The 16,815-nt window shown below is 38.5% G+C and overlaps 1 protein-coding gene across 1 annotated transcript; it reads right to left on the bottom strand.

The window, feature by feature from the left end:
* Positions 1-7,122: 7,122 nt before the first annotated feature.
* Positions 7,123-16,179, bottom strand: GPR162 (G protein-coupled receptor 162). The gene is made up of 4 exons (XM_070935343.1): positions 15,316-16,179; positions 11,840-12,029; positions 9,995-10,146; positions 7,123-7,695 (listed from the first exon to the last, which is right to left on the bottom strand). The coding sequence occupies exons 1-4, from the start codon at positions 16,177-16,179 to the stop codon at positions 7,123-7,125; spliced, it is 1,779 nt and encodes a 592-aa protein (XP_070791444.1).
* Between the last annotated feature and the right edge of the window lie 636 nt (positions 16,180-16,815).

The raw sequence follows: 16,815 nt of genomic DNA on the forward strand, positions 1-16,815 counted from the left end.
CGGGAAGCGGGATTCGAGGGAATGAACGCCAGAAGGAAAGCTGCAAACGTAGCTGGAAGGAAGGGGGTGGGCGGAGAGAGAGAGAGAGAGAGAGAGATGCCTCGGCTGCTTTCCGCTCTTCTGCTTGGCTGGGATGGAAAGGGGGCCTGCTGGAAGGAAAGAAGAAGGCGGAGACCCAGAGGAGGAAAGAAAGGTACGGTACTCCAGAGCCGCCCGTGGCTGGAAAGTCCTGAAGCGGAGGGGTTGGCGAAGGAGCGGGAGAGCCCTGAAACTCTGGGTTCGAGTCATTCATTGGGCGAGAGAGGAGAATCTCTCCGAAGGGAGGGAGGACTGGATGGACGCTTAAGCAGCCATCTCCCCGCTCAGAACACAATAGAAGCTCCGGCCTTTGAAGTACTGTATATCCATAAATGCCGTGTTTAAACGGAAGTTCGCCTTTCTTTGCAGATAAAACGTAGGTACGATTTATTACTTGCATTTTGCTACAGATGCTTTGGCTGTTGCTCGTGTGAGCTGAAAGGTCCTTGAATGAGCAGCTATAGAGGTGAAAAAAGAGCTTGAGCCTTAATTCCCCCTCCCCCATCTTTGCATATAACAGGTGATTCAACTGAGACTGCTGTGGAAGGTGCCCATCAGTTATTTTAGAGGCGATGGTATCACAGCAGGGGGCAGCACCCGGGTTGACCCTGGCTGGCTGGAAGCTGAATAGGGATGCATGGAGAAAACCTGCAGGAAATTCCACTGCAGTAATGTGCATTTGACCTCTTTTTCGTTTTACCACTTGCACACTTCTTAAAAACTCAGTCCTGCTATTGCTCAACTTACTTTTACATTTCTCTTAACCCACTCACTTCCTACTATATAACAGAGCAGACCTATGTATGTTGCTCACTCCCTGCCCAGCCTAATATCATTCTGCACCTCCTGAATTTTGCTCACTGATTCTTTTTGTATTCTTTCAGTCAGAAGCCTGTCAAACACTATTCCAAGTACATGTAACAAATGAATCCACCTGTAGTTTTTGCACTCATCTGCTTTGTATAGAGGAACAACCTTGGTCTTCCTTCTGATATGCCACATTGCCACAAGTTCAATCAAAGCTGTGTTTTACTTCATGTTGTTCAATGCAAGCTAAGATTTCTTATGCAGAAGCTATCTTACAAGCCAGTGTACTGTTGCCCTTATTCTGCCACCTAATATGTACACACAACTGTTGTTGGACACAGATACTACAGTCGAGAATGAGTGGCTACTGAATGAATGTGGACTGAGCACAGGCATGAGTGACCTGTAGAAGAGAGGCTGGTTGATATGCATTAGTTGTCCAGAGAAAATGAAGAGGATTAAATTGCAAAATAGTTATCTGAATGAAGAGTGCACAGATCAAGAAAAAGGGGAATGACTAGAAAATCATGGTTGGACAGAGTTGGAAAGTAAGAAAGATACATGAACAGTTTGGTGTGAAGGAGGCCCTTTTTGAGGGAGATGGGCAGTTTAGAATATGAAATATAAGTAAATACAATAAGTTGTAGCCATATTTCCTTTTCTGTGAATTGCTACCTTTAATTTCTTATTTCTTTCTGCATTTTGCATAATACTTACTCTAAAAAAAGAACCTTCTGATGAATATCTCTGCATCTCTTTTTTCCGCGAATGTCATTCTATGAATATACACCTTGTGAAGAAATGCTCCTTTTAATCAGTTCTGAATCATGCACCATTTAGCTTCATTGGATGACCCCAAGACCTAGTATTTTGAAAGAGTAAGAAGTCTGCTACATGTTCCAGCAACCAGATACACCAATAAGTGGGGATTAACACCAAACAATGAAGCAGAACACAATTGCATAATCGAGGACCTATTAAGGAGGGAAGTTGAACTGTATATAAACAAAGAGCAAACCCCACAATCACTTGCACTGATGATGTTACCTAGTCAGGTAATGAAACAACTGCAAGCTAACAGTCAAGCTTAGAGATACCAAGGACAGCACAGTTCAGTCCTGAGCTACATACCGGTACATTTTATTTTATATACCTCTCTTGTGTGTCCTCTTTTATTTGTTTTTTCTCTGTCAAAAAGCATTAATCTTTTTCATAGGAAAGTTCTTTCAATTCTTTAATGATTTTGATTGCCCCTTTCTGCAGTTTTCTGATCAGTAAAATGTCCTTTTTGAGGAGGTTGTCAGAAAAAACCCTGCTTTAGTAGACATTACCACCACTATTCAAAACAGCACAATTTCAATTATGTTCACCATCTTCAGGATGCCTTCCCTATAGGAATTTTCTGAAATGTATTTCCTTATGTGACCTTGCTTCTTTTTCCTCACTGTTGTGCACTTTCCATTTATTTAATTTCCATTCTGAATAAATGGCTGTAGCTACTTTCCTTTTGGAATGACAGATAATGATGTAGAATGCCATATTGGCCAAAGTCCAAGAGATGTTGGTCTTCTCACCAAAAAGGCGACTCTTACTGGAGCTGCATATAGCAGGAGGTCAGCTTTCTCTGACAAATCCCTAACTTTTGGCTGAGGTGCTCCCAGATAAATTGAACCCAGCTAGGAGTTTAAATAGAGCAGGACTCAGCTATTATTTCCCAAAATATACCTCCAGTTTATTATTGTTCAATCTAATGTTTTAATCAGTGAAACTTAACTGCTTTATCATTTATGTATAAGACAATTTGGAAAGTTGGTTTAACTAAAAGATAATTTTTTGTTTCACCAGTTGGAACACTAAAGTTAGAATAACTTGACTGTACAAGACAGTTAACTGATGTCTTCCTAAGGTGGCTTTTACACCGCAAGACATGTGCTTTACCCAAAGAACAATGTTAACAACTTGCCATCCAACAGGAAGCCCAGATGTGGCTCTCTATTCATCTTCTCTGTAATGCATTTTATATATATTCTGGAACCTGAATTATTCATGCAAGTCTAACACATTTAAACTAACTTTATGAATTTTATTTGCAATTCTATATGTGTACTTATTACATTCCAGTGTTCTTCCTCTTAAATTTCTTCTGTGTATTCCAAAATTCTCATTAAAATCTTCCTTGGGCAGAAGGTTGTACAGCTATCACTAGAGCTTTTAGGGTACACATAAGGTTTTCTATAAGGTTTGGCATTTCTGGGTTTGGGCAAGAAAATCTCATGCATTTGTTTCAAGTTTTGCCCTTTAGAGATGGAGGGCAGGAGAGGCTTCTAGCAGAAGGACTAAGATTTTCCCTGAATATGTCAGAAGATTCAGTTTGACTGGTGTCTATTAGCGGTCATTTTTTAAATGGGAATTTCTCATCAGGCATGGTTGCCTCCCAATGTATTACAGCTGGATTAACAGAGGGTTTTTTTCTTACTACCCATAGGTATCTAGATTGTTAACATAGTAGATAAGGTTAAAAATATGAGTCAGTTCATTACCATGTGAAAAACAGGCACCTAGGTCAATAGATTTGAGTTTTTTACATGTTGTGGGTGGAGGAAAGCAGACATTTGTTCCTGATCTATCAAGGAAAATACTAAGTAGAAATTAAGTAGGAGGTATCTAAGTGACATGGTCAAAAAAAGTCAAGATGGTGACTACAACAGTGTGGTTGAAGTTCCGTCTTTTTTTTAATAAATATCACACTAACTCCTAAGACCAGTTGCAGGTGTTTCAAATTAAATACTCTCCAGGACTATTAAGAATGTGAACAAAACTTTGATATCCCTGTACAGTATTTAGCACATTCTGAGTGGCCATCGGTAAACTAAGTATCTCTTAGTTGGTGACCTGTGAGTAATTGTAACAGTTTGCTGACTTGTAAGATAGTCTTTCATTTAAAAATCCATGGAATAGGTTTTTGGAATAGTGTAAATTGGAATAAAATTGGGCTTTAATTATACTAGTGGCATATTATCCTAAATGAGCTAAACTGACTGGAACACATTATTTTATTGGTAACCCATTATGTGAAAGCCACAATAGTAGTAGATATCAGTAATTATGGGTTTATCTAGTGACAACTGTGGCATATGAAATATTGTGATTTGTAGTGTAAATGATACAGATAGTGCATTGTTGAATGAAATTGATAAAAGAAAAAAGACACATGATGTGCCTGTGAAACTTAAGAGAAAGGGGAAGGATATAATAAATTTGAATGAAGGTAGCTTGATTGTGGGGAATTAATGAAAACAATTACAGAATTCACTGTGAATTGCAAATAAAATGTATGTAAGAAAAAATGAACCAGTATCATTTATTTTGTTGTCCATATGACAATAAGAATTCATAGGTTGGTGATAGTGTGTTCTAATGAATATTGATAATGGTAGAATTGGGGGTTAGTTTGGGGAAAAACTTAGCAACTTTCTAAATAAATGCAGTCCTGAGGAAAAGGTATTAATGCTAGATGATATGAATTGATGGCTGAGATGAAATAATGTAGAAGAAGTGATTAGGTTATTTTGAGTCCAAGAAAACACAAGAGAGATGATTGGCTAGCATCTGTTCAGAAAAAGGCCTATTTGTGACTTCCGAGGAAATGATAGTCTGAAGATGGCTCTGCAAAAAGTGGAGCCAACAACCACAGTAGAGTGAACAACTGGTGAGTTCACTGGCTCTTTGATATTTCCTCTTCAAAGAGTGAACTTGAGATCACCCACAAGTGCTCCAGACATCTGCTCCCCTCAAGGAGACCAAGACAGCATGTCTGATGGGTTGAGAGCTCTGGAAAACAAGAAAAGAGTCACCTTGCTCAAGCCATAGTTGGCAGCTTTGCAAGGACACTAAGATTACATACTACCTTTCTAATCATTTTCAGAAATTGCTTAATTTCTGTTTAATTGCTTTTTAGCTATTAGGGATCTTTCGATCAAACAGATTTTACACATCAGATCAGTCTTCCTACAATCCTTCACAAAAGAAGTTTTAACTACAAGTTCAAGAATTACATAAATTGGGGAGGGGGAATAACCAGCAAAAGGTGAATAAAACTTTAATTTTAGAAAGTTACAAATGAACTAAGTGGACTAAGCACAAATGAAATTCGGTTTTGGAATTAATTCTAAAGAATCCTTCCCATAGGAAAATGCTTTTTTTTTTATTTTTTTCAAAACTGAATTTTCAAGATAAGTAAGACTTTAAAAATTGGATACTAGAGGGAACTAAAAATTACAATTAAAGGAGAAATCTCAAATTCAACTTACAATTACAGAATGAAACAAAATTAACATTGGACACATTGACAGTTATTTTTGAATGGATGCAGAAGTTAATTTTAAGAGTGTCATTATAAACCGTGTTTAATAAGATGTGATGGAAGGTTTTACTTGACAAGTTTGAGACTGATTTGAAAGTGGGTTTAAAGATGATAGGCTACAAGAATGATATGGAAAAAGATCTTACACTGGACATACAAAAAAACAACTGATTGTCATAATTTGTTATTTGTATATCCATTTTAATTAAGAGAAATCCTGGATATTTTTCCTATGGATTTACAAAAGAGGTTTGTAAAAGCTTTAAAGAACTTTGTGAAAAGGGATAAGGAAAAAAAATGAAATCAAGTTCCACAAGATTATTTGAAGGGACTAAAGATCAAGATCATTAGAAGTAAAAGGAAGGAATAAGAATCAAATGGTTTACAAAAGCTATCTTCTAGGATGTTTGATGAGTTCCCGGTCTAGACTACTAGCACTTCCTGGTAATTTCTATCTAATTACTAACTAGATCCAACTCTGTTTAGCTTTTGGGGGATATCAGTCAAAATCAGGTAGTTGCTACCATCTGCTACAACATAGGTGGATCACATATATATGTTCCCCCATTACCAACAAAATGTAAGTGAACAAGGCATGATATATCCACACTCAATGTCCCCAAATGGTTGTCTCTTAAGTAGTACCAGTCAAAAGGCACCATGCCACTATTCCATCTTTCTTAATGCATTTTCTTTGGTAAAAAATAGTTGTAGGAAACATGGAAAACTGACTGATGGAAAATAACATTTTCACCTTCATAAAATTCTAACTGCACACTAAAAGCATCATCTGGAAATACTTCAACTGTGAATACAACACTAGACAAATCCCTTCTTCCCTTTCCCCTGAATTAACTACTACCCTCTGGGGATAGATCTGGCATAAAAATAAACTCTGAATATATGAACCCAGACAAGTTCAGCTGTTTGTAGTATCTTTCTTCCAATTTTTGGCACTAGCTTTGCTCATGTTTGCATCTGTGATGGAATAATGATAAAAGATAGCTTTCAAAGATCTAATGAAATCCTGCTTTCATCAGTCTCTGTTGATGGTGACTGTCCATTTCGTTCTTGAACATTTTTATGTCTCCCATTAGCCCTTCTCATCTGTAATGTATGGATGATAATGCTTTCCAAGAGACCCACTGTAAGAACTGTTGTAGTATTACGTGTGAGCTACTGGTCTCTAGATGTCAACAATGACTTGATAGCCCATAATCAATCAATCAACATTGGAATGCATGATAAACACTTTCATGATCACTGCAAGTGATTCCTCTTTTCACATTTAATGCACTTCATTGGTAGGTAAGGTTAGCTGAGGGTGATTCTTCTCAGTTTCTCCTGCTAAGACTTACTAAGCACTTGATGACAGCACTCTCTTATATACCTTTGTGGTGTGTCCTGTAGTTTTTAGGGGAACTAATTTCCAGCTAAGTACATATCTGTTTGTAGCCTGAATCACTTTAATAGCACAAAAACATGATTAATTAACACTAAAACAAAAACCAGACACGTGACATTCCATATATATATATATATATATATGGAATATACCTTCCATATATATATATATATATTCCTTCTCACCACACCCGATTTTTTTTCTCTCATGAGTAGAGCTAAGAAAGTTGCGAAATGGATAGTGTTAACAACGCTGCCAAAGATAAAGAGTGCCCTCAGTTATCTAGGGTGATCTGAATTCAAGTTGTCCACTGAGAGCAGGATGCCATTGTGCTCTCCAGCCGTGACATTTTTCTACCCTCTCACTACTATTCTCCCCTCCATATCAGGTTCCCTTATGGCATAACTCCTGTCCTCTTGGAGTATCAAGAAAAAACATGGGAGCCTAAATTTTGAGTTCTGGGATTTCCTTAAAAATCCACAGCAGAGCTATTGCCTTTGGTACCATTGTATAGGCTGACTTCCTGCAAGGATTGTGCCCCATGAGTTGCCATGGTCCATTTGCCAGGCCCCTGTTCTCCAGCACAGAGGTATAGACTTTCACCATCAGTCAATGAACATTGTTGATTCCTATCAGGGCCTTCTAGTTCTGCACCGTTTAGGGAATGGTGCCTCTCACGCTGTACTGTGAATGGGAGGCGTGAGTGGCGTGGGGTACTGTGAGGGGAGGGCACCGGTGTTTCATCAATAAAGGTCGTAATCTCATCACGGAAGAAGCAAGCACTGGAGCCAGGTCCAGGTCCCCGAGCCATTCCAGCTTCTAGAAACTGCCGAAGTGTCGTGAACTCATCCTCAGGGGAACGTCGACGGGGATGGTAGCTTCGGAACTCTGGAGGCAGAAAACTGGAGGGTCCTCCATGTTTGTGTGGAGCAGCCACCCGAATGTCATCAGATGAGGACCACTTGTGAAGGAAGGAAGGAGTTGAACGATGGGAGGAAAAGATATTGGTTTCATCATGAGACATCCTCCGGGAGATAGGAACCTGAAAGGAAAGTCAGTGGAGAAACAGCAGCTGAAGAATATAGATTGCTCTCCATTGATAAAAATGTCCAATAGCTTAAACATTTTAGGAGTCTAAATGAAAGAAAGAAATCTGAACTACCTAGCATATTCCTCTCTTCTCTTTATATAACAAGTCCCAGATGGTTCACAGGCAGATGTCATAAGGGATCCATGGTAAAGTATTTAAAGTAATAAAAGTTTGAATTTTCTTTAATCAGATGTTAATAGTATGAAACTGAAAAGATTCTCAAGAATTTGTTAATCACTCCAATGCCTCCCCACTAATTGGCTAGAATGCCTGATGCAAAGATATTTACTTTTTTCAATGCAGTTAGACTGCTAACTCTCTTTTCTCACCATGCAAAAACCATCTCAAGATGGAGAAGATCAGAGAAGGCACCTGTCAGATATATTTGCTTTGAAGTGTTTGGTTATTTGAATTTCCTAATTGTTCTTTATGTGAGTATAACAAATAGCACCCTCTGCTCATAATGCTGTTTTACAAAAAATGTAATTCCCATCCTGGTTCTCTCTCCCTCCCTCCCTCTCTCCCCCCCCCCTCCTATACATGCTTTCTTATACTAAGTATTTGGGGAAATGGGGGAAAGTACCTTGTTGAACCACCATTCTCTAATGGTGGTTTTATTCAAGGGCTTCATTTTGCAATTTGTAGTTTCAAGGAATTTTAGAAAAATCCAGATGGGGGTCCTTCGGTGTTTTCTCAGATACCCCTTTTCTGGGCATAAAATTCAATTATAAAAGGAAAGCTGGAATAGCTACCATATCCACATTACTCTGGAATGTTAATCTTCCAATATGTTCAATAATTAGAGGAGTAGCTCCCCAGTTCAACTCAGTTCTACATTTTTAAGTAGAGCGGATAAAGCTTCTACCATATTTCCCTGCAGTGCTACATCAACCTCCCAATTGTTTTTTTCCCATGATGTTCCCTAAACACACAAACATGAATTATTGCATATAGCTCAACTGCTTGGAGGAAAATTGTGCCATATTCCTACAAGAGATGTAGAAACAGATGGGAGGGTGTGTGGATTACACAGTACGAATTTTTAAAAAAGCTCTATATTTAAATGTCTTTCTCCAGATGATTGTGAAAATACACCCATAATTATCACATAGCAGTTTGGCATCAAACTGGGAATACTCTTTGGTTAGTTACTAATGCCCCCTTATGAAAGCAACTAGCTTAGAAAACAGGTCAACTATGTACATTCATCAAACTAATAAGTTTAAATGCCTCGGTATTCTCAGAAATAATAAAGACCCATTTAGTTTTTAGCAAGTCTCTAATTATGAAGTAAATTACAAAATAAGAGTTGGAAGGGACCTTGGAGGTCATCCAGTCCAACCTCCTGCTCAAGCAGGAGAACCTATACCTTTCCATACAAATGGTTATCCATTGTCTTCCTAAAAAGCCTCCAGTAAATTATAGAATCAAAAGCAGAATCCAGTTTTAGAGTTCAAGATCGATGCCGTGTGTTTTGAAATTCTACTTAGAAAAGAAGATCTTCAGTTCAAATCTAATTAGCCATAACATCTATTAAATGTCTTTGGGCCAGTCTCTCAATCCAATTTACCATATTAGCTTACTGTATTATAAAGAACGGGAGATAAACTTTTCCCCAAATACAAAGGATAGTGAGTTGTTGCAATACAGTACTTTGAATCTAAGAGAACATGGTTAGGCTATACTGGCCTGTTATACATGGACTGACTCAGTCTAATAGAAGACCATGTGCATATATTTAGAAGTGTAATTTATTTTTTTGTGCATCAGGTTTCTGATACACAATACACAATAGAGCTGTGGTGGCACAGTGGTTAGAATGCAGTACTGCAGGCTAACTCACTGTTCACTCCAGGAGTTCAATTCTGAGCGGCTGAAAGTTGACTCAGACTTCCATCCTTCTGAGGTCAGTAAAATGAGAACCCAGTTTGTTGGGGGCAATATGCTGACTCTGTAAACCGCTTAGAGAGGTAAAACACTGTGAAGTGGTATATAAGTGCTTTTGCTATTGCTATTCTATCCTGTTTGTTTATGCGCTCATGGTGGCGTGCAAAGCAATCCCTCTTCCTACTTTGCCCCACAATAGCAACCGTCAAGTAGACTGGGCTGAGACTGCCTGTTCCAAAGTCACCCAGTGACTTCCATAATTGCAGGTGGACTAGAATCTGCAGGTCAGTATTTTTACTAACAACGCTGGCTCTTTATTCATATGGTAGTTGTAACCAATTATCACTCAGAGCAGGCAGCTTACCTGCAAATAATGTACCCTGTCGTGGGGCAACAGCATATGGTGCACCGGCAGCAGCTTAACATCCCTAGGATCCTGCTTCATGGCTGTAGCACCATTGGCATTGAATCGCACCTTGCAGATTCTCCCATCTCCATAATCATCACCAGGGCCATCTATACAGGAGAACAGGAGAGCTAAAAACCCCTTTCAGACTCAAAGGTCTCCCCTTCACATCTCCGTCCTCAGCACAGAGAAAGCACATCTGCACATTGGCATGGCAGGATATCATTTGAAAGTCATTGTGGCTCACTTCTCTCCCCTCCCACTTCAATGCTCTTTTATTTACTTTTGTATTTTGTATTATATAATATTTTATAACTTAGTAAAAATGTTTTTTTTAAAAAAAATCATCGAGGCTATGTTGTTGGTTTCTAAAAAATATTTTACCCACCTAGGGTTCTAAGTCTGTATTGTGCTGTACTAGTCCTACACTTCACAGTACAGACCTGCTTTTGTTAATAGCTTGCAATAAATAGTCCATGATATATTCCAAACTCTTTTTAGTGCTGTTAAAAGGTATGCTATGTATGCAAGAGAGGTTGCTGAGAAACCTAAGCAATAAACAAGCTGGATTATGTTCAGTTCCTTGATTTCCTGCTTAAATGACTATTCTTGGGTAGAACGATTGGAGGCAATTCTTGTCTCATTTGGTGCAAATGTGAATTTATTTTACTACTAGGACTAATGTTGCAATCTATTCTATAATTTTACTGGATGTCCAAATCCAGATTAAGAGCTGGTTGTCGAAGATGCTTATAGGGTCAGCATCATTCCTAACCTTTAATCAGCACATGCAGCTCAGCAATTTAGGGACAGATCATGGGATGAAACTTCAGACAGAGGCATAGGCCTACAATGTTCTAATCTGGTATTGATCTATTAAGAACAGCAGAAATGCAGATATAGCATTTCTTTCTCCAGATTTGTAGTAATCTAGTAGTTGTTTAAGAGCATATACTGTAACTAATATATGCAGTTAAGAGCAAGATAGTTGCTCTTAAGATAGTTGACTCAGTATACAACTACCTACAGGGTATGTGCTAGGGAAAAAATGAAATAAGGGTTATGCCTTGAATGTGACTAGAATCACGTTCTAGATTAGGACTCTAATGTTAGTTACTAAAAAAAGCACCTGTGTAAGTTTGATCTTTCAGATATTTTACCTGAATATTAGTTGATGTCATCTGATCAATTGATTTTCTACAATTTGATTTCAGTAACATGTTGTCATATATTTTAACATTGAGAATGCCACAAATGGCAACACTGTCTTTTAAATTCCATCTTGGTACCTGACTGCTTATAATTGCAGAAACGGACTGGCCTCCAGGCTTCTAGGAATAAGGATTTACTCTCTAGACCTATTGCCTTCTTTTCCCTGTCCTGGATATGGAAATGACAGGGTTGGATATGAAATCGATTGTGCATATTGAAGGGGGCAAGTATAAAGCTTCTAATAACTTGCAAACTGTTAATAACATGTTAACGTAGCCCTCATCCTTAAAACTAAGGTAAAGTAAGGAACTATTTTATTTTCCTCTGTGGAACACATTGCAATTTTAGGAATTATTTAAGGTGGCACTCTGTGAGAAGACAGACACATAAACGCCATCTAAAATATGCAAATTTGCAACAGATAAAAAGATAGCTGCTCCTCTGATGAATCTCCTGACAGGATACCTAATTCTGGTTGCTGATCTCACACTTCACACCTTTGAAGCTTGTGATTATTCCCCGCCCCCCCCCTCCACAGTATGAAGCTTCCTCAATATATCATACAAAGACTGAAGTGGGTAGGTTGCTCACCGTCTTCCCCATCATCTTCTGACATTATTGCTACACATTGTTCCCAGACAGTCCGGACATCTGCCCGGTAACGTTCACAAGACCAGATGAATGATGGGAGTAGCAGCGTCTGCACCATGGAGCACCAGAGCACTGCCAGCACCATCCAAGTGGGAGCAGTGTCATAGCGTAGGCTGAAGAAGCTGACCACCTAAAACAAGGAGAGATAAGAGTTGGTGTGGGTAAAATTCCACAGTTGGCTCCCTGTTCATGAGCGTTCTGGAGAACACTCCAGAGACTATCAGAAAATTTCTCAGACCGCTAAAACAGGAATGCTACTCGTGTTCTTTTAACATTCAGAGAACTGATAGGCTTTGCAAATGGAACATTCTCAAAAAACCAAGCAGTCGAATCAGTGAAAACACAGCTAAACATAAACAGGTATTGTGGGAAATGCAACCACTCTCAACATACTTTTAAAATCATTGTCTGTTTTCTACTCCAGCATTACAAGGGAAGGGAAATGCTCACAAATACTTTTTGGCAAACAGCTTCCTAATGGCTAGTTCACTATATGCAGAAGCTGAAATTGTATGTCTGGAAAATAATTTCAGTATGTGCTGGCTATTGTCTTACAACACATTACAGCATTATTATTATTTTTTAAAAGAAAATAATGCTAATTACTGCTATCAGGTAAACAGCAAGAGCTGATCAAGTGACATCAGCAAAGGGCAGGATACCGGTTTTTTTGGACTCTAAGACGCACCGGAGTATAAGACACCACCGGAGTATAAGTCGCATCTTAGTTTTTGGGGAGGAAAATAAGAAAAAAATTGATTGGGGGTGGATCGGTCTCCCGGAATACCCCCAAACAGTTCTTCCCAGAGGTGAACTTTAGCAACAGGTTCGTTGGCTGTGAGCTCTGCACTTGCTTTTTCAGCCTCTTAAAGGGAGGTTTCAGAGGCTTTTTTCAGCCTCTCAAAGGGAGGTTTCAGAGCTTTTTTCAGCCTCTGAAACCTCCATTTCAGAGACTGGGCAGGGCTACATTCAGACTATAAGACGCACCCAGATTTTCACCCTCTTTTTGGAGGTAAGAAAGTGCATCTTATACTCCAAAAAATATGGTAATTGCCTTACAGAAAAGTCTAATAGCTCAGTTACTCTGGTCATACTCAGTTACTCTGGTTACTTTTTCTGCATTCTTTCTTTACAAAAGAAGTCTGCAGTTTTCATTTATTCTGCTGGATTTAATAATTATCTCTATGGAGAAAATACTGTTTTCCCCATAGCTTTTAAATAGCAATGTATTGGTTGTTGCAAAAATTAAACAATTATGTATAATTCTCTCAAATGATGTATGGCACATGATTGCACAGATGTTACAAGCACCAGATAATACTTGTGACCTCTCCGGATCAATGCTAAAAATAACCTCCATGGATATCTATACCCTAAAAAATACTATTGATATTTAAAAAAAACATTTTATATTATTCTAAAATTCCAATTAACAGTAGATCCATTTAGTAATGTTTCCTGTCAAGTTTGCTGGCATTTTTCTTTAATTATTGGCAACTCTGTTAGGCTGGATGAGAAAAAAAATTCAGTAAATGTGAATTGTGAATGAAAATTCAAGAGATAAATTGAAATTGACAATTGCAATATTTTTTATTCTTACCACCCTCTTAAAGGGTGGTAAAGGAATTCTGTGCTGTGTTCTCTTAAAAGTGATCTGTAAAACCATGGCATAAAAAAACCACAGTTCAGGTTTGTCTTGAAATTGTGGGGAAACCCCCCCCCTCCAGCTGTAAAGGCTTATCTTTGCTCTATCTTTTGACTGTCTGGAATTTCTGAAAAAATGACAAGGAATATTTGGAGATAAATGCAGGGATTTTCTACTATGAGTGAGAAATACATGTAAAAAACAACCCGTGCATTTAAAAAAAATTCAAAAAAAAGTTCAAAAAATAAAATGATAAAGCACTTATTAAAACATTTAATTTAGAATTCAGCCACACCTTAAAGCATCTTAAAGCAAATGATACTACATCCATGCAGTCTTTTTACAATATAACAGAAGTGAATTTCTATAGTTTTCTTCTAGGTTTTCTTTTACTTCGCTGTCTAACCAACAATCCTGGCATCACCAGGCACTACCTCTGGCCAAATATTTATCTTCTGCCATCTGTCAAGGTTGGCTGAGTGCTGCCACCTGCTCAGATTTGTTTCACATTAGCATTAGGATTTAGAATAGAGGAATTTCATTATTTTTATTGTTAAATAATTGCTGATCTAGCACATGTCAATCAGGTGGTCTACCAATAAATATGGACTTTTATCTAGCCCTGGTTTCTTAGACATATGTATAGAAATAAATAGCCCCCAAGATTCAAACATTTTTGTCCAGCATGAATGAAACCATCAAACTTGCAATAAGACTATATATCTCAAAAGGCATATACATACAGTGGATTATCAGTGCTTCCCATTAATTAATTAAGATATACTCTACAGCACTGCTGAGAGGAGATCAGAATGGCGTTAAAGACATTAAGACAGATTAAGCACTTCCCCCCCCAAAGTGTTCCAAAATATCTGTATTTCCTTTTTATCCACCCATGACATCTATTTACTTTTACAATGAAAAATGAATTACTACACCCAGAAAACAATTTTGATTAGAGCATCCAACCTTGATGCCGGATGACCTGTCTTCCATGGACAAGGCACCTGAGTACCACATGTGGTCCAAGAGCCCCCAAAGCTTTGAGTGAAATCCCCAGATCTCTCCAGAGATGGCCACCAATTACAATTTTTAACAAGACAAAAAAATGTACCAAAAATGTAATATTAACTATTTTATTAATTTGCAATGTTACTTCTGGCATACTCCTCAAAGCCATCCATGTATTACGTAATTGTCCACCATCCCCCGCCTGCCCTACTTGGTATATAATTATAGGTTCCTTTTGAAATACTATTAAGGTGTTTGGTATTAGTGTAGTGCATGTTTAGGAACTGGACCTAAGGACATAATTTATGACTGATATACACAGTCCCTGAACACTATAAATGAATCTGTCTGTCTGTCTGTCTGTCTGTCTGTCTGTCTGTCTGTCTGTCTGTCTATCTATCTATCTATCTATCTATCTATCTATCTATCTATCTATCTATCTTCTTAACCGTCCATCTCCCTCATACAGGGGCTCTGAGAGGTATACAATTTTTGCCAGGAATGGATAATTTTAAAGAGATAATGAAAAATGACTTAGATTTGAAACATACTCAAAAAACTTCGTTATCATTCTATTTCAGAATATTAAATGTCTTTATTTCAGGAAATGTCTTTGTACATGCAAAGTGGGGGAAACTGCTTTGTTAAAGTGATTTTGGTTGTGTCAGTCCTAACAGAAATTAAGGATTCATAACTGGATTTTTGCCTTCTAGAGACCCTCCAAAACAACAGGTCAAAAATAGGAAGGGATATTTCTTACCAAAATGGGTACACCAGTCAGCGTGTCATACAGAAAAACAATGGCGCTGATGAGATTGGTCATCTGCATGGAAGTCTTAGCAGATTCAGATCCATCCAGTGATGATCTTCTTTTGCCTCTGACATCCTCTACTACAATGGCTGGCACATTGAAAGTGTTGTGAACTGAAGAAGGACAAGAAGAGGCATCTTCTGTTCTTTGGTGATGGCATCTATGATGCCTTTGGTGTGCCCATAACGTCTGGTAGAAAGTTATACCCACACACACCAAGCCCATGACTATGCCTCCGAGAAGAAGCAAGCTGAAGCACACACCAAAGCCTAAGCCGATCTTACTGACAATAAACTGGCAGCCACTGGCATAATAACGCTCTCCATTGTTATGCCAGCCAATGGATGGCAAGGTAGAAAGAATGAAGGAGACCATCCAGATGCCCATCACAGCATGCAGAGCCTGCTTCTTGGCATTGCTCAGCCGATAGTTGACTGGCCATCTTACCATCCACATACGGTGATAAGATAAAGAAGCCACGGTGAAGCATGTGGCCAAGGCCAATGTATAATAGGTAGAGACAAAGACCTTACAAATGCTTTCGTTCCAGTCATAGTCAGAAGATTCACGTCGCAGCTGTACTACTGCATAAGTTGTAAGTGGCACAGCAGCCATGAGGATGTGTGTCCCTGCCAGAAAGCAGAGCAGGAGCTCCAGGGGCTTGTGCTTCTGTTGCTTCGCTGTGATGCTCAAGATTATCCAGGAGTTGGCTAACAGCGCAAGAAGCCCACAAGCCAGCCACCAAAGTGAGTTAATGTGCAGTGTAGCTTTGGATAGTTCCTCCATGGAGCTGCTGTCACCTCCACGATTCATTCTGCAGCCTCCTTCCTGGGATATGAATCCACACAGAAGAGAGAACCCAATGATTACTTCCGTGGCTATCTCCTAAACAGGAGAGGGATGCAGAAAAAAAGTCTAGCTATTGCCATGAGGTGCATACAATGTCTTTCTTCACTCCTTGTTGTTCTTTTAACCTACTTTTTTATTACTGTACAGTGTTCTGATCCATATGTTTCTCTGACATGGTTCTGATCCATCTCTTTTTTCTTTTGATTATTTTCTCTTTTTTAAAGAAAAATATTTTTATTCCAGAAAAAATGATTTGTATAGAGCAAAAACTAGGCCATGACAACACAAAACTGAATTGCTCTTATTTGCTGTGAAGACACTGCTTTGTTTTCAAGGAAAGTTAGCATCTTCAGTGAGCTGTAGGATTCCTATATTTTCTTAAAAGGAAAGACCACTATTACTGAACAGCTTCTACATAAGGATATTAACTTATGTCTGTCCCACATGTTTTTTTGGGGGGGGAAAATATAAGGTACCTTGATGTTCCATGTATTAAATTGCTGATCTGTATAATTGCTGATTTACTGTAGGCTTGGATAATAGTTTTTGGGCGTGTTATATATTTGTGCTATTTGTTTTATCATTCAGATGACTGCTGCA

This window comes from Pituophis catenifer, unplaced genomic scaffold (assembly GCF_029215685.1).
Source record: "Pituophis catenifer annectens isolate HBS135680 unplaced genomic scaffold, rPitCat1.0.hap2 SCAF_2, whole genome shotgun sequence".
In the NCBI taxonomy this organism is placed as follows: Eukaryota; Metazoa; Chordata; class Lepidosauria; order Squamata; family Colubridae; genus Pituophis; species Pituophis catenifer.

Excerpts from the sequence above, each read along its gene's own strand:
- GPR162 (XM_070935343.1), bottom strand. The coding sequence starts at position 16,179 with ATGAATCGTGGAGGTGACAGCAGCTCCATGGAGGAACTATCCAAAGCT. Across the intron at positions 12,030-15,315 it reads TGACTGGTGTACCCATTTTG|GTGGTCAGCTTCTTCAGCCT; the intron begins GTAAGAAATATC and ends TCCTTGTTTTAG. Across the intron at positions 7,696-9,994 it reads ACAGGGTACATTATTTGCAG|GTTCCTATCTCCCGGAGGAT; the intron begins GTAAGCTGCCTG and ends CTTTCCTTTCAG.